Source organism: Cucurbitaria berberidis, assembly GCF_010015615.1.
Source record: "Cucurbitaria berberidis CBS 394.84 unplaced genomic scaffold K460scaffold_3, whole genome shotgun sequence".
Classification (NCBI taxonomy): domain Eukaryota; kingdom Fungi; phylum Ascomycota; class Dothideomycetes; order Pleosporales; family Cucurbitariaceae; genus Cucurbitaria; species Cucurbitaria berberidis.
The window spans coordinates 5,213,991-5,229,364 of NW_024468937.1; the positions used below are offsets into that span (position 1 = coordinate 5,213,991).

The 15,374-nt window shown below is 50.7% G+C and overlaps 8 protein-coding genes across 8 annotated transcripts; 2 read left to right on the top strand and 6 right to left on the bottom strand.

The window, feature by feature from the left end:
* Positions 1-488: 488 nt before the first annotated feature.
* On the top strand, positions 489-2,499 carry K460DRAFT_356108 (uncharacterized protein; the record flags this gene model as incomplete). Its single annotated transcript, XM_040931934.1, has 3 exons — positions 489-594; positions 653-2,076; positions 2,131-2,499. The coding sequence occupies 3 exons, from the start codon at positions 489-491 to the stop codon at positions 2,497-2,499; spliced, it is 1,899 nt and encodes a 632-aa protein (XP_040788994.1).
* Positions 2,500-3,272: 773 nt separating this feature from the next.
* K460DRAFT_406637 (uncharacterized protein) lies at positions 3,273-4,763 on the bottom strand (the record flags this gene model as incomplete). The annotated part of the gene is made up of 1 exon (XM_040936979.1): positions 3,273-4,763. The coding sequence occupies one exon, from the start codon at positions 4,761-4,763 to the stop codon at positions 3,273-3,275; it is 1,491 nt and encodes a 496-aa protein (XP_040788995.1).
* A 541-nt stretch (positions 4,764-5,304) lies between these two features.
* Positions 5,305-8,227, bottom strand: K460DRAFT_367220 (uncharacterized protein). The gene is made up of 5 exons (XM_040933533.1): positions 7,053-8,227; positions 6,794-7,000; positions 6,602-6,742; positions 6,458-6,550; positions 5,305-6,408 (listed from the first exon to the last, which is right to left on the bottom strand). The coding sequence occupies exons 1-5, from the start codon at positions 8,190-8,192 to the stop codon at positions 5,476-5,478; spliced, it is 2,514 nt and encodes an 837-aa protein (XP_040788996.1). The 5' UTR covers positions 8,193-8,227; the 3' UTR covers positions 5,305-5,475.
* Positions 8,228-9,436: 1,209 nt separating this feature from the next.
* K460DRAFT_283838 (NAD(P)-binding protein) lies at positions 9,437-10,361 on the bottom strand (the record flags this gene model as incomplete). Its single annotated transcript, XM_040928686.1, has 3 exons — positions 9,437-9,478; positions 9,526-9,997; positions 10,060-10,361. 3 exons carry the CDS (start codon positions 10,359-10,361, stop codon positions 9,437-9,439), a joined length of 816 nt encoding a protein of 271 aa, XP_040788997.1.
* Positions 10,362-10,734: 373 nt separating this feature from the next.
* On the bottom strand, positions 10,735-11,431 carry K460DRAFT_367222 (uncharacterized protein). Its single transcript, XM_040933534.1, has 2 exons — positions 11,198-11,431; positions 10,735-11,088 (listed from the first exon to the last, which is right to left on the bottom strand). Exons 1-2 carry the CDS (start codon positions 11,340-11,342, stop codon positions 10,877-10,879), a joined length of 357 nt encoding a protein of 118 aa, XP_040788998.1. The 5' UTR covers positions 11,343-11,431; the 3' UTR covers positions 10,735-10,876.
* A 313-nt stretch (positions 11,432-11,744) lies between these two features.
* K460DRAFT_395843 (uncharacterized protein) lies at positions 11,745-12,755 on the bottom strand (the record flags this gene model as incomplete). The annotated part of the gene is made up of 3 exons (XM_040936066.1): positions 12,468-12,755; positions 12,210-12,418; positions 11,745-12,067 (listed from the first exon to the last, which is right to left on the bottom strand). Exons 2-3 carry the CDS (start codon positions 12,340-12,342, stop codon positions 11,745-11,747), a joined length of 456 nt encoding a protein of 151 aa, XP_040788999.1. The 5' UTR covers positions 12,343-12,418; positions 12,468-12,755.
* Positions 12,756-13,226: 471 nt separating this feature from the next.
* K460DRAFT_124578 (uncharacterized protein) lies at positions 13,227-14,167 on the top strand. The gene is made up of 2 exons (XM_040926645.1): positions 13,227-13,350; positions 13,406-14,167. Exons 1-2 carry the CDS (start codon positions 13,335-13,337, stop codon positions 14,077-14,079), a joined length of 690 nt encoding a protein of 229 aa, XP_040789000.1. The 5' UTR covers positions 13,227-13,334; the 3' UTR covers positions 14,080-14,167.
* An 88-nt stretch (positions 14,168-14,255) lies between these two features.
* K460DRAFT_283804 (uncharacterized protein) lies at positions 14,256-15,044 on the bottom strand (the record flags this gene model as incomplete). Its single annotated transcript, XM_040928684.1, has 1 exon — positions 14,256-15,044. One exon carries the CDS (start codon positions 15,042-15,044, stop codon positions 14,256-14,258), a length of 789 nt encoding a protein of 262 aa, XP_040789001.1.
* Positions 15,045-15,374: the final 330 nt, after the last annotated feature.

Genomic DNA, 15,374 nt, shown 5'->3' on the forward strand with positions numbered 1-15,374 from the left:
TACATAATAGTAGCTCAATAGGTCGCACTAGGGATTCAGCCCTTTTTATAACGTTTTTGTGTGCATAAGGCTAGGAGATGCTCATGTCTCTTGTTGTTGTAGAGTATACAGTGTCACTACAAGTTAGCTTGCATCCCAGTATTTAAATGGCAAACGAGAGTCTTTATATCATACTGTTTCTGTCCTCTAATCGGAGTCAATCTACAGGATTTAAGCCACCTATTAGGAACATTGTAATTAGTGTGTATCAAGTGAGGGAAAGTTGCTGCCTGATCACACGTGACAGCGCGTCGGCGTCTATTCGCCCCGCGGTCGCGCTCCGCCGCACAACGTTTTCTGCAACCACCTCCCACCTTCCCTAGCATGATCAAGCCCACTTGATACAGGGACTGGATGATCGCAGGTAAGTTAAAATCCGCTTCCCTCGCAGCGTATGATGTGCTTAGTTCGCTCCTAATTACGCACAGCCTCGTAACTACTCAACCACAATGGGTCTACGACATCAATTGTTTATCATCGCAAAAATCAACGGGCGGTATCGAAGTCTCGCCTGTGTGCATCACCAGTGGTTATACGGCTTCACGGTCCTCAAGAGTGAGTACCAATCGACAAACATAGCAGGCATACGTACAGTACTAACCTTGCACTTTAGCATGTCGCAGACTAGTCAAAATCTTCCAATGTCCTCAGAACGCCCACTTGCTGAAGCTCGAGCTTGCCCGCGCCAGCGGCTTTCCGCCCAAAGCATGGGAGGATGAAGTCGAGTTCGACGAGCCGCCCGAGTTCCCTTTCATCACGACCTGCTTGTTGACGGGGACTTCCGTTGATCTCGAGAATAACTACATTAGCCAAGCTACCGCAGAACCCTGGAACGTAGCTTTCTATGCAATTGACAATGACGATGGCATCACCATCTTTGATCTGACCGACCTCAATTGTATCTCTCACTGCTTCGTTCACTTTCGGGCCGACAATTACGAGGACGATAAACAACAGGCAGGCATTTTTATCTCGAAGACCATGGTGCCATTATTCGGCTCAGAATATCTCAGTATTTACTACAAGAATTCGGAGCAAACCCTTGAAATGAGACAAGTCGCAGATTGGATGAGCGACATTCCTCTGATCGACACGACCGTCCTCGAAGACATCTGGCCAGAAGGAGACTGGTTCTCGAGGAGCAGGAATAGACTACCTCCCGCCGTCTCGAATCTTCAAGTCAATAATCCGGAGCTCGGACGCAAGACACTTGCCGAGCAGGCTATGGAAATGACTATACAGAAGCTCCTAAGAGAGGAACACGAGCTACAATATGATGTCGAAGACCTCCCTGGTTTTACATCGCGCCTTCGGTCCTACTTCAATGTTCATCCGCATGCCATTAAGGATACGCCTTTCGGATTCGAACTTCTTCAAACAGCGTATCGAGACTCATCTAATCTCGACCTCCATGCTTTTCCATTCTTGACCGGAGAAGAAGTGCTTGTACTTGTACGCAATGCCTCGAAGAACCTCAGTATATTCGACGTCAGCGGTAACAACAACATGCATATCGAGCATTTTGCCCAAATTCCGCGAGACATTCACATCGAAAAGCTCTACATGTGGGCCCCAGATGCTTTATCTTCTTCTGAGGTCAGACTAGCTTTACAGGGTCATACTATTGGTAACGTTTATGCTTGGGCTGACTTTCGGGCCGCTTTCGTGGCATACAAAGCATCGCCCGATATACCTCGACCTACACAGGAAACCCAGGATTCAAGCCAATCTTCCAAGGAGGCTACCTTCATTGGCCTCGCTACGAACATCATGTGGGTTCTATCTGACAACAGAAGCGATGGAACAAGTGCAACTAAAAACCAAACACCGTCGCCGTTACTTCTATTCCAAGGGTCCACTAAAGTCGAAGGAGCGGTTATACCAATCAAGGATACCTACCTTGACTCAGCCATGCTGACACACTCACTTGCAAAGTGTATGTACGCTCTGGCTCTAGTAGACGGATATAAATTATCTCAGCCTCACGATGTCATATCGGGTGTCCTTGCCTTCGGTTTAGCCCTCAGGAACCCAAAGGTATGTCAAGAAAGCTCAGTTGCATGTATCAGTACAATTTTAACGAACATATAGTCATCATACGCCATAGAGTCTCTACCAGCCGAACTATACACGCTAGCGCGACTTGCATATCATGGTTACCCGGCGGTTGTAGTACCTCCATCAAAGACAAACGAGAGGACGATCGTTATCGTTCAGGAGCGCAGCAAGGACACCACGTTTCACTTTCGTGTTGCATGCGTCTCCGTGGATGAAAATGGGATACTCCACTTTCATGACTTTCCAACGGTGTTGGGTGGGGACGGTATGCAACAGAATACAGGAACTTGGACCCACCTGGTCGGAAACATGAAAGGAGTTGAGGTTGGGCCGTGCGATGAGGGGACAGTTCATAACCTGTTCAAAATCGTGAAGAATGTGCATGTCACGAAGGTTAACTAGGCGTGGAGCTGATTACATGGCAAAAACCTTGGGTGGTTGACAAGATGGCCTTGATGGAATGGCGCTGGCTCTGTCTGGATACAAAATCCTGCTCGTATTCAAAGAACAACCCCAGAAGCTGTGTATTAGCAGACGCGGCAGGATATCTGTCCAGGGACTAATTTCCATTCCTCCAACCCGCCACCTCCGTCTCCGTGATCTTGCTTTGGTACAACCTGGTATGAGACTTCTAGGCCCTTTTCACGAGAAGTAGTTACTTGATGACTTCAGCCGAGTCACACCCTGTTCTTTACGGATCATCACCGCAAAGGCATTGCTTGTGATTGTCCTGGAATAATGATGCTGGTTCTGTAGATTATGTTCACGTTGTTTATAGCAGTGTGTGTAGTCTGCGAGGATATGGGTGACTAAATACAAAACGGGTGAACCTTTCCGGGCGAGTTTATTACCAGGTTGAAACAGGCAATGGTCGAAGTAGATATAGATTGTGGAAGATGGGCTTGTTGAAAGCATGGATAAAAGATGTCAAGAGAGCACAAGACATTAGAGTACACACAGAGAATTAACATTACTTTTCTAATCTAGGTTCTTTCTCTATGAGAGAAAGGAAACGACATGCAGAAATTAACAGACTAACTTTTAGCAGTTCCGGGGTATATAACTCCATGTAAATGCCCGTGAAGCTCGGTGACTAGAAAATCATAAAACACGTAAACATCGCAAATAAGCTGCCCCCCAAGCATTGTGAAAGAAATGCGTGGTGCTCAAGCCGTCTAGCGACGGCGAGCGAGGCAGAAAAGGCCACCGACAACGGCGCCCGCAATGACAACGCCAACTGTTATGCAGGGCACCAGGGAGATAAGTCCACACCCAGTCGAAACAGCTCCAGATACATAATCTGAGATACTTGGATTCGGTTTGATGTGTTCTACACCTGAGGATGGCATCTCCGGTACGATAGCGAGCGCCTTTGGAGAAATCCGAGAGGCGGCAGGAGGAAGAGTGGGGGTTTGATCGATAGCTTCAAGTGGCTCATCGTTGACAATGTCGATCTTGCACTCGGTTGCGTCTGGAGATGGTGGGGAATTGGAGAGAAGAGTAGGAGGGAGGTCGATGACTCCCGGTGTCTTATCATCGATGATAATGTCTTGGTCCTTGGGTGGATCCTCATCATCGTCGATTGCATCTTCAATGGCGTCCTCGTCTTCTGAGTTCTTCCTGAACTCGACAAGTGCGTCCATGGAATCGTGGCGCTCGGGGCGCTTGCGATGAGCAAAAGAAGCGGTGGGGCGCGGGCCAACTGTCTTCATTGAGAAAGCTGTATCGAGCTTCTCGTCGCTACATGTAAAGGTTGGAGATACAGCTGGAGAGGTCGAATGATAGCCTTCGTCGGAAGACTTCGTGTCGTTCGGGTCCTCGAAGACTTCGTCAAAGTCGAAATCGCCATCAGCTGCTGCGACAATCTTCGGACGAGGCGGGTTGTCTGTAGTAATCGCATCATCCGACACAACTTCGATGTCAATCGAAGGCGTCTTTGCAAGATCGGACATTTCGTCATTCTTCTTGCGGATGATCGGTACTGGAGTCGATATAGGCGGCGTCTGTGCCTCCTCTTCGTCCGTCTCACTGCCGCCGTGTTGGAGCTGAGGAAGATCGTTTATATCGATCTCGCTGAATCGCTCGTAGGCCTCGACATCCTCGTCCGCTGGTTCGATCGGCTCAGTGATTTCGTCTTCTTCAAAGAAGAAGACCTGTCGCAAAGATGAGGACCTATAAAGCACTGGCCGCCGACAGTCAAGACCGCTATTCGCCTTCATCTGGTTCCAGTTCTGTGTATAGTTGGCGCGCTTGTGCGGACTCGGATTATACTCGTCGTAATAGCTCATCTCGCCGTACGCTGGCATATCAGAGGAGTCTTGTAGTGCGCGACACACGAGTTGGTCATGAGCGCACTGCCATTCAGCTTCTCCAGTCACCTCTGCTTCACCGTCGGAGGGCTGTTGAACCGTCGACGAGGTGTCATCGAGAAGCGGGAACTCGCCAGAAACCGTGCTTGACGCGTGCTCTTTAGAGAGCTCTAGCTTGGTGACGGTGAATTGAGATTCATCCTCGCTGGGCGGAAGTTGCAGTGGGGTCAAGTCCTTGATGGAAGGTGCGGAAGTGTCGGCGGTGGCTTTCCAGGACTCAAAATCGAAATCGTCCTCCTCGTCGTCGGCCCAGTTGAAGGACCTGGAGGGGCGGTTGCTAAGGGTAGCAGTAGTCATGTTGATGTTTGTTGTTGTGTAGGGATTATGTGTGTTTGATTGGTAGATTGGTGGAGTTATAACTGGTAGAGAGATTTGTGCAGTTGAGAGGAAATTTATGAGAAGAGAGTCAAGTTTCGGGACTCATATCAGTGGAGGCTGGCTGCTCGTGAGCTCTTGGCGGCGCGTTCTCTGCGGGTGTGGCTTGTGCGCAGGTGATCGTTGGGGAAACAGTTGGACGCTGACCAAAATCATCCGAGTGAAACGAGGCATTTTTTTCGGGTGAAATTCTACTTATCGACGTTTTGGCCGGCTGTCGATTGTGAGCAAACATAGACCACTCCCAGTAGTCTTAGTCATCGAGTACCAACACAATGGGATATGCACAGAGGGAAAGACATTGTAAAACTTGTAGAGCTCTCGGCCAATCGTAAACGTGGTGTTACAACACAATGAACGGTACGGTGCCGAGACACAAAATCTGTCGCAGCAGCCGTGGTCACACACACAATGTTGCGACAAGACAAAAATTACATTAATGGAAACAGGTTATGAAGTATATGTGCCTCATCGCTCTGAGCGACTATCTGATTCCGAGAATTGCCTTATATGAAGTAAGAACTGAAGGAAATGTAGCACTATGAAGATGTAGAGTAGAAAAGATACAAGCAATGAGAAGGGAACAGTATCCCAAGAATAGAAAAGCCGAGCACCTTGAAAGCATCCAAATCGCTTAAAATGGTGAGCAGGCGGAAAGGGCAACCGGAACAAAGTAACGAACGGTCTTGGTGAGCTTCTTCGTGGACTTGACGCAACGGCGTGTAGTCTGTTGCACCTTCTTAGGAGCCTTGCTGAGATGTTCCTTAATCTTTCCGACCCAGCGAGGTTGGCGTGATTCATAAGGGACGTCGTTGAAGAGCGTAGGGTACTCCTGTCCGTGGGCGGCAGTCGCAGCATATTCATCATACTCGGGGTGGGTAGGCTCCTTGGTTCGAGACACTCTAATTGGCTGATAGGCCGCAGGGGCTGATGTTAGATCGATGGTGTCGGATTCGACATTTGGGAGAGGTACGTGTGATTGAGCGCCGTCCGGCGACTCCTCCGACCCATGTGATGTGATAATGTACGCTAGGAGGTTATCAAGCTTGTGGTTGATGCGATTTGGTGTATCCGGAACACCAAGGTTATTGCGGAGTCGCGAAGGACTACGGTGAATACCCGGCCCATGACCGACTGGAAGGAATGCCGCCGACTCGTCTGCCACATGGTTGGGCTGCATCGCCGAAGGTACCAGTGGTAAGCTAATAACGCGCTTTCTACCATTGCCCATAGCCGCTGTATGGTCTGCCGATACGGCTGAGCGACCAATACTAGCATCTGAGAAGCCTCGCAGAGTAGTCATGCAGACCGCGCAACCATCTTCACAATCATGTGCGTCGCGCTCGAGGTCGAGTGCATCTATGAGCCGCGAGTAGCTGTGCTGAAAGCTCTCGTAGGATGATTTCGAGGTGACGGACGTTTGGTTCGAGAAGATTGACGTGCGAGCAGATAGGTTCTTGTTATCTTCGTCGTTATCGATCAAGGTCTTGAGCAATATGGGTCCAGTATGGTAGTGCATAGACGACGAATCATCGTTCTCGTGTTCCCGTGATGCATTGTTGAAGGTCTAAACCGGTTAGCATTGTGCAAGCATAGCGTTGCGTTATCTAACATACCTCGATTCGCATGCGCCCAGCTCGAGCTGCCTGATCCTGTCGAGCCTTATCCAAGTAGACGGAATCGCCTTCGTCGAAAGCGTTTTCAAAGTCCTGTAGCATTATATTAGCCAAAGCCCAACCAGTTGAATAGAATCCACTTGCCTCTAGGACCTCCTCCTCAGCGGCAACCGGGCCTGGTGGTGTCTCGAATGTGACATCTTCCTCGTGCGGGATGATGTTCTCTGTATCATGAGGAATATGTTCGTACTCATCGACGATCTCATCGACAGGACTGCTGGGGGCCTGTAAAACAACATAAGTAATATAAGAGTGAATTACAGGGAGCCAACCTACCTGAACAATGTCTGCCTCAAGCAGCGTATCGCCCTCTTCAAATACGAAGTCGGCCTCATCATCCTCACCAGAGCCTGACGCATCGAATCCTTCGCCAACGCGAAAGGAAGGACCATCAACGTCTTCCTCGGAGCTATTGCTCAACACAGAGTTAAGTCCATCTCCAGGGCCGTCATGTGTCACCACTGGAAGAGAGATACTGGAGACCTGCAATTCGAATGTTAGCTAGATCCAATGTTCGCGTGCTGTAGCTGCTTACCTCGACGTCTTCCTCTTCAACATCATCGTCGTCTTCATAAACGACCTCGTTGCGCAGAGACGAGGGCCCATGCACCATGATCGCACCCGTCTCCCACTTCGCCACATTCCACTTTCTATAGGTCCCGCCATGCCGCTTTGCATGACCGTTCGCATGATGCTTGAACACGAAGCGGTCGCGCAGTGTCCGAACTGCAGATGCTGCAGAGCGGCCAAAAGCGCGCTGTTCGTGGGAATGGCAAGAGCCGTGGCCCGAGAATTGTGGATCGAGGCATGGCTTTACGGCGAAATAGTACGAGACTCGACGATGTGATGAAGGGGATATGTCCGCATCTTCATCGGGGTCGAGGTCGTCGTCTACTAGAAAGCCGTCGTCTTTCGCACTGGCGATAAGACTCGCGAGGGACACTTTGCCGTCGTGGCGCTTGAGGAGGCTCTTGTGGTCGTTGTTGCGCGGGTACTCGATATCTACAACAGTGTCGGTGGCAGATTCAGTCGAAGAAGTCTGCTTGCTGTTATCTTCAAGGCCTTCGTCCGAGTCCGCCAGCGGGAGGAACCGATGATAATCGACCTTCTGGGTGATGTCCTCGAGGTCATCTCCATAGTCTGAGACTGAATCTGATTCTGTATCAGACTTTTCTGGAGATGGAAGGTCGTTCGGATCTGCGCTTGCGATGATCTGAGCAAGAGACGGCATTCTGTGGCTGCGCATGAGACGGGCTTTCCGGTCAATCACGACGTTCGACAACTCCACGGCGGTGATATCAGAGGATGAATCTGAAAGGTCATCTTCCTCCACCTCGTCGATAGTGGAAAGAACCGTTATCCCATCGTCAGTGTAGTCCTCGATGTAATGCTCGACGCAATCCGTCAGAGGCTCCTCCTGGGACGTTGTTGTCGCGTGGCGTAGGCGACGAACGGGGCTCAATATCAAGTTGTTGTCCTCCTCTGCATTAACATACTCCTCCAAGGCTATCTTTGCATCCGGTTCTAGCGAATCCGATACGTCATCATTGTCGAGACCAAGACAGAAGACAAACTTTGTGCCGGTCGGGTTGGTCAGTTCGTGCCCAGACTTGTCCACGGCTTTGTACTGCCCCATGATGTAGCCTTGTATATCACGCTTAGCTGTGCGGCTCATATTGAAGAGGGCTTGCGCGTCGCCTCGAATCGGTGTCGGAATAGGGTGCTCTAGCTGTCGAGTCCTTTTCCGAACGCCTGGGCCGCGGACCATATCGCGGCCGCCGGTGGTTCGAGTACGCATTGCGCTGTAGCTCGTGTCAACAAGGGAAGGTTTGGTGATTACCGAAGTCCTATCGTTCTGCGCATAGCGCCTTGATGGGGTAAACTTGTTGTTTTCGGCCATGTTCTGCTTCGCCATCGATTTGATCGGAGAGGGTTTTTCGGGGGATTTCGCAGAAGGCGTAGGACTGCACCGAAGCCGAGCCATGTCTCTTGCGATAGCTACGACAAGAGTAGCTTTGTGAGCGGATTTAACAGCGTACTGCGTGATGTCCACAATGCTTATCAGAGCAAATGGGTGAAATCTGTCGGAACAGGGTTCGGTTGAGTTAAGGACGCGTTGGTGTGTAAACAAACCGCGCGAGGCCCGTCCGAAAGGAGGATATTCGATACTTTCGTTGCCTGTCTGCGCGTTTTTGCCCGAGTGAAGGGCCCCATGCGAACGAACCCGGGGGCAACGGTGATATCATCCCATATGTTTCTCTTGCGTCATATGCCCTACTATGCTGCATGAGGCCCGAAGTACTCGAGCCTTCTTCCTAGGTAACAACTAGGCTCAATTTCCATTCCCGGCAACGTCATTCGAGCTGGGATTTCCGTGGTCGGGGGTCGACCCAAGTCCAGACGTACTCCTTCCTTTACGCCAGGTATTCCTGATCATAAAGCATACTTGGATGTCGTTAAAGAGACGTACGATTGAAAAAGAAGAGGTGAATAAGAGAGTACCCGAAACTGACAGAGATAGAAAATACCTACCAGCGCTCAACGGGGACGCGCTCACAGCCTGAGCGCTCAGAACACGATGTGTTGCTCGCCATTGGGAACACCACTGAGCTTGTCAAGATGAGATCAACCAACGCGCGAAAGGATTACTGAATTGCTAAGAGTTCCAGACATCTATGAGAACGCAGGGTTGTCGGAGCCTTCCTAGAGTCTTCCCTTGAACGATAAGCTCTCGGATACTCTACTGAAGGAGTTAGTAGTCGAACGTGTTGGCAGACAAAAGGGCTGATTGAAGTAGCTCTCGAGTCTACTGGCAGCTCAAGGCTGTGTGTCATTGAGTCTTATAGTCAATAAGCTGTCTACGTCCATGCGGAGGGCGTTGGATGATCCCATCTATTCCTGAAATAAAAGTCGTTGGACTTACTGTCCAGCAGGCTTCCTATGCATAACTGTAGCCGCAGCCTGTCGACCATTAGAAAAAGTATCGAAGCATAGCAGAAGAGACTTACCTGATGGTTAGGGAAGATCAGTGTGTCAGCAAGTACGACGTTCTCCCTCCTCCCTGCGGCAAACACAACCACCTCAGCAATATCCTCCGGCGTCAGCGGCTCCACACCCTCATAAACCTTCTTCGCTTTCTCTGCGTCTCCTCCAAACCGGACAACGCTGAATTCCGTCTCAACCTGCCCGGGGTCAATCTCGATGACGCGAACCCTTGTTGCGATCAACTCCTTGCGCAGGGCGTCTGTGAAAGACCGCACAGCTGCCTTCGTAGCGCAGTAAATACTGCCACCTTGGTACGGCTCCCGGCCTGCGATGCTGCCAATATTTATAATATCGCCAGAGGGGGTAGAGCGGGCTTTGAAAATGGGGAGGATGGCTTGGGTCATGTTAATCAGGCCGGTTACGTTTGTAGCAAACATGACATCGATGTCAGCGGCGGAAATGTCGGGCGCTTGGGCTACGCCTTTGACGAGGCCTCTGTAGCCGGAGTCAGCTTCCCTCATCCCTATTCTACACTTGCTTGGTAATAGGTGACTTACGCATTGTTGACCAACACATCTATATCCTTGAACTCCTGCGGCAGGTTTCCTACGAAGCTCTGGACTTCTTGCGGCTTGCTCACGTCAAGCTTTACAGGCAGAACCTTGACGCCTTTCGCGAAGCCTTCAATCTCTTTCGCAAGCTCCTTCAGCGTGTCCTCTCGACGAGCGGTTAGGATGAGCTTTAAATCATCCGGTTGTGTACGCGCGAATTCTATAGCGGTGGACTTTCCAATGCCAGAGGAAGCGCCTGTTATGACAATGGTCTTGCCCTTTAGGCGTTCTGCTATTCTCGTAGACATATTGGATGTGTGTTGTTGAAAGTGCCTCGAAAGTAGAGCTTGTGGAAAGACGCGGGGTCGGAAAGGAGCTTTGACGAAGGCGGTAGAGGTACGGAACAGATGTCTCGATTGTGACAAGAGATGCATGTACGTCTCAATATAGCAGATTCGAGCCCTGGGAGCTTGAGAACGTCACTGGGATTACATTGCGAGTTCGGAGTAGGAACGCGGCCGAGTTATGGGTGTTGGCTTATCGGAGCCATCCCGAGGTCCATGAGTCATGGTTTGCTTCTTGGAGGGGAAAGCACGACAGTGTGGAGCAATTTTGTATCATTTCGTGCAAAGCATTTTGAGCCGTATCACATCAATCACTTCATCGCATGTGCACAGAGTAACGTGGATCATTTCATTTCATTCATGTCCCAGACACCATCGCAGCTATCGTGATGACGAATTGATCATCATATTCATGCAATGCCCGTCCTGAACTCCAAGCACAAATCTCTCTGCGCGGGGTATCCATATCTTGTAGACCTCTAGGCCTTGCCCTTCCTCTTGAGCTCCGCCTCCTCCTCGTCCCTCAATTGCTGGTCGATGACGGCTCCCTTTGATGGCTTGTTGCCATGCGACAATGCTGGTAGAGTGGCGTCCTCTTGGCGAAGCCTGTCCTCCTCTGACTTTGGCTCATCAGCCTCCTTCTCGCGCAACTCTTCGCGTGCGAGCTTGTTGGCAATTGTGCGCTCATCCTCTGATAACCTGTTAGTAATCGTTCTGGAAGATGAAACGAGGTGTATGGTGGTGCAAGGTGAAGAGACTGTGTCATGAGGAATTGGGCAAAACGGATATGGAGAACATACTGGAGTCGGTGGCCTTGTGCGAGTGCTCCTTGCCCTCGTGGAACCTGTTATCCTTCTTCTCTTGCTCGATCTGAGAATCGGGAACGGTGCGCTGGTCATCAGCCTGGTAGACACCAGCGTTTCCGACGTTCGAGTTTCCAGACATGTTGTTGATGGTGGATATGATTGAGTTTGAGTTTGAGATTTAGAGAAGATTTAAACAAATGTAATAGCTCTTGGGAGTTGTTGTCTGTCGTGTGTCCTTATTTTCGCTCTTTATGAACTTTGCGCACAGACTAAATAAGGATGACGTACATACGTCGCAATGATATCAGTGTGGGGAAAGGTATCGAATTTTAAGCACCAGGTCGATGCACCTATGATGTAGCTACCCGTCGTAGGGCTGAATTGTGCCTAGAATGTTCCTGGCATGTTGCGATCGCGATCGTCTAGGTCATCGTCGTATACCTAGGTAGTTCGGCTTTTGATACAGCGACCTGTCTTCGTATGGGTATGCGTCATTTCTACAGCTGACATGCACCGATAGCCGTTAAATCAGAATTGTAATTTAAGGATACGCATCTCGTTCGGCTTCCTCTAACTGATGACACAATGCGTAACCGTTCAACCACCTGTCCACCAATGCCAATGCCAATGCCTCCTTCAACTTGTCAAAGGTACCATATGTCCAGCAGTCAACAGTAGCAAACGCAATGGTCGTCTCCCTTCCACTCGCACTCTCCATCCTAACTTCCTTATACCATCCTACTTCTTCGCCACCATTGCTCCACATTCTTTGGGGTTGGGCAACGAACGCGGCTTGACCCTGCCACGATATCGTACTCGCCCATTGCAGCTTATCTACCGTTTTACACGCAAGTTCGAGGTTGCCTTAGTATAAGAGTACATCTATACCATGCTCGAGAAGAAAGAGTACTTGCGGTTGCGTGCTAAACCCCTCGTCACCTGTCGGTCCAAACGTCGTTGCGACATCCTCAGGAAAGACCGAGTAGTTGCCAGCCACCTCGAGTACGTGAAGAGCCTCCCAGGCCCACGGGAGGTTGAGGTAGTTCGCAATACTTGGGATCTCCAGATAACACAGATCGTTTTTCGTCTCGGACGCGTAATGTCGAGGCGATTCCTGCTGCCTGCACCAGACTCGACATGGTAGTGCCTGTAAACGTTGACTGAAGGTTTACCTGCGGTCACCTCAGATATACTTAGTTTTGGGACATAATGGCCCTTCTGGTGGTCAACTCTCATATAACACTAGACAGTATAGTATACTTACAGCATAATTCTCGCCGCTAATGTGAAAGTCTCTTTGCCTTGGGGTCCGGAAACACATCGCTCGTGAACAGCTGCAGAAATGATACATAGGAGTTATGGGTCCTCAGAGGGCTTGCTTTGGGACTCGAAATACCAGAAGAAGAGGTGCTTTGGGCCGACGTCTAGCCAGCAAGTGTATTGTTTGGAATGTGCGCTGCATAGGTTAACAAATTATTGTTGTTTGATGCGTATTGAGTGATCCTCGGAGAAGTCGGTTTGGTATACTTTGAAAGCCTCGACTCTGGGTGTTTCTTGAAAGGGTGTCCGAGAGAACGCTCAAAAACAACCTTCCTCATCCGGCGACTTTTAGCGGATTTTGCCTGAGCGCGGTTGTTTGACAAGGGTGCAAACACTTAGGCTTTGGGATCATCTGTCTACGACGGCTGTACCACAGTACGCGATAGTGAACTCAACCTGTCCGATTTGCGCGACCAAACCGCGTCAACCAGCAGCGTGCACCGACCTGCTCCGGACAGCTCTTTCAGCATCGATCCCTGTGCGCCATCGAGAGACAGTCTCGACTAACTCTGCCCGCTTTCCTCGAGCGCTCCTTCCCCAGAGATGCCGTACAACAATACCCCGATCGCGCCTTCCAAAGAGGTTACTGGCCATGTGTCACTTCCTCGTAAGTAATCACGTCGCCTCTCTTCACTTCACCATTTGTTCCACTGCATCGCTTCGCATTTCTACCCTTGTTTGAAAAGTCGCGAGCGTTTGACAACGCTTGCTGCTACATCTTTGCTACCTCTCCGTCCGACTACAAGTTGTTGCCTGTCGGCCTCTCATAGCTCCCACCTCTCGCGTCGACCACGCCTTCTCAACCCCCATCATGTCTTCAATTCCCAGTACATCCCCCCTGCGCCCCTCCATCTCACCCCAAACCCAAACTGACCCAGCCAGTCGCACGCGTCCAGAAAATCATCCAAGCCGACCCAGAGCGGATAAACACGTCCAAAAATTCCGCTTTCGCCATCGCCCTCGCGACCGAGATGTTCATCCAGCACCTAGGCGCCACAACACACAACGTGGTGAAAGCCGAGCGGAAGCCTCGACGAAACATACAGTACAGGGACGTGTCGAGTGCGATTGCAAAGACGGATAACCTGGAGTTCTTGGTCGATGTAGTGCCCAAGACGACGACGTACAAGGAATTCAAGAAGCGGCAGGAGGAGAAGGCTAAGGGCAAGGAGAAAGACAAGGGCACAGAGAGAGAGAAGGAGAAGAAGGGGGTTACTACGAATGGCAAGTCTGGTGGGCAGGCGGCAAGTCTCGAGGACGAGGTCAAGGGAATCTTGAATGGGATTACTAGGGACGAGCCTGTGCTGAATGGCAATGGCGATAGTGCTTCTTCTCCCACTTCAGAACAGCCAGAGGAGACACCCGATGCGATGGACGTGGACGATGAGCCATTGCCAGAGGTAGAATCCGAGCGTGTCGAAGACAGCGAGCCGGAAGAGGATGCTGCGGCTATGCAGATTGAGATGGAGATGCGGGGCCCGCCGCGACCTGCACCAAGTGCGAGTCCAGATGTTAGGCGGTCATCTGGGTTCACGGCGATCAACGGTTCAAAGTAATCTGACAAGAAGAGAGAGGGGAGTAGGAGTATTTTGGCTTTTGCATTGCGTCAGGCGTTTGGAAGATATCATGGCATGGCACTGGGTCGGCGATTGAATAAGAGAAACCGCTCTTCTTTTCCTCGAATCCATTAAGCATAACTATTTTGTTCGAGCCCAATATGTGCCAGGATACATCACGGCTCCCAAATCTCCACATTCGCCCGCCACCCCTCCCTTACCTTGATGCTCTCCAGCGCCTCTTGAGTCTCTTCCCAAGGCACACCAAACAACCCGCTGTTGATCTTGCACATCCTCAATTCGGTTATCTCATCCGCTTGTCTAATCAACTCAAGCAACATCTGCATTGCTGGTGTAGTATTGCGAAGAATCGCTTCAGGCTTCGCTTTCGCTTTGCCGTACTTGGCGCTTGTGAAGAGACACCCGATCCATTGGCTCTTACCAGAGTCGACTGGGGGAATGATCAGAGCTGTTCCCGGCAGTACAGGACTGTACCTTGGGTTGTGCTCTTTGGTGCAAAAGTCCCTGTAGATGGTGTAGGCTTTCGGGTAGCGCTCTCGGAATGTGCGGGCTATGCCAGCGCCCCAGGAGCCTTGGGTGTTGCACGCGTGGACGAGTAGGCAGTTTGGGGGTGCTTGGTCGAAGAGGTCGCCCTGGTGGGTACTGAGGGACAGTGTTGTAGAGGTTACGTTTCCGGTAGCCGTTAGCCAGTTGGGTGCTAGGTCCTTGGACGAAAGGTGTGTTGGTGCGTCTGCTTTCAATGCTTTGACGTTGCACCTTTCGTCAGTGGGTGGAGAGTCTGAGATTCTCCTCTTGCCATTGTTCTTGTCTTCCTCTCTTGATGAGCTGGCCGTTGGAGCATCGCGGGGACTATTGGCTGTAGGCTCCTCGGTCTTAGTCTTTCCCTGGCCCTCGCTCTTGCGCTGGAAGGAATTGGTGATGTTTCCATCGCGGTGAGGTGGCATGGCTTTTGCGCGTGGTATTCGCTCTTGGGTAGTGGTTATATCTAAAGCAAGACCTGGAACTGGGGTTTGGAGGGTGCTGTAAGATGATATAGCTAGTTGTGAGATGCTAGTAACTCGAGATCGTAGTGGTAGAAAGGAGGAGGCCGCCCTCCACGACGCCCTTTTCAATTTCCAAGCCAGACTGTTGATTTGCTGCCCGGGTAAGAGCTGAAGCTGAGTGAGGGCGCCGCTACAAGTAAAGGTAGTCGATAAGTAGGCAGACTGATCACAAGCTTGACAACCCTTCGCCTTCGACTATCGTTAAGGTCTAGCCTTAGGCAATATTGGACA

Bases quoted from the DNA above. Each gene is read 5' to 3' on its own strand.
- K460DRAFT_367220 (XM_040933533.1), bottom strand. From the start codon at position 8,192: ATGAGCCGCACAGCTAAGCGTGATATACAAGGCTACATCATGGGGCAG. The intron at 7,001-7,052 runs GTAAGCAGCTAC...TTCGAATTGCAG, and splicing joins TTGAAGAGGAAGACGTCGAG to GTCTCCAGTATCTCTCTTCC. The intron at 6,409-6,457 runs GTATGTTAGATA...TAACCGGTTTAG, and splicing joins CTGGGCGCATGCGAATCGAG to ACCTTCAACAATGCATCACG.
- K460DRAFT_367222 (XM_040933534.1), bottom strand. From the start codon at position 11,342: ATGTCTGGAAACTCGAACGTCGGAAACGCTGGTGTCTACCAGGCTGAT. The intron at 11,089-11,197 runs GTATGTTCTCCA...ACAGGTTATCAG, and splicing joins GCACAAGGCCACCGACTCCA to AGGATGAGCGCACAATTGCC.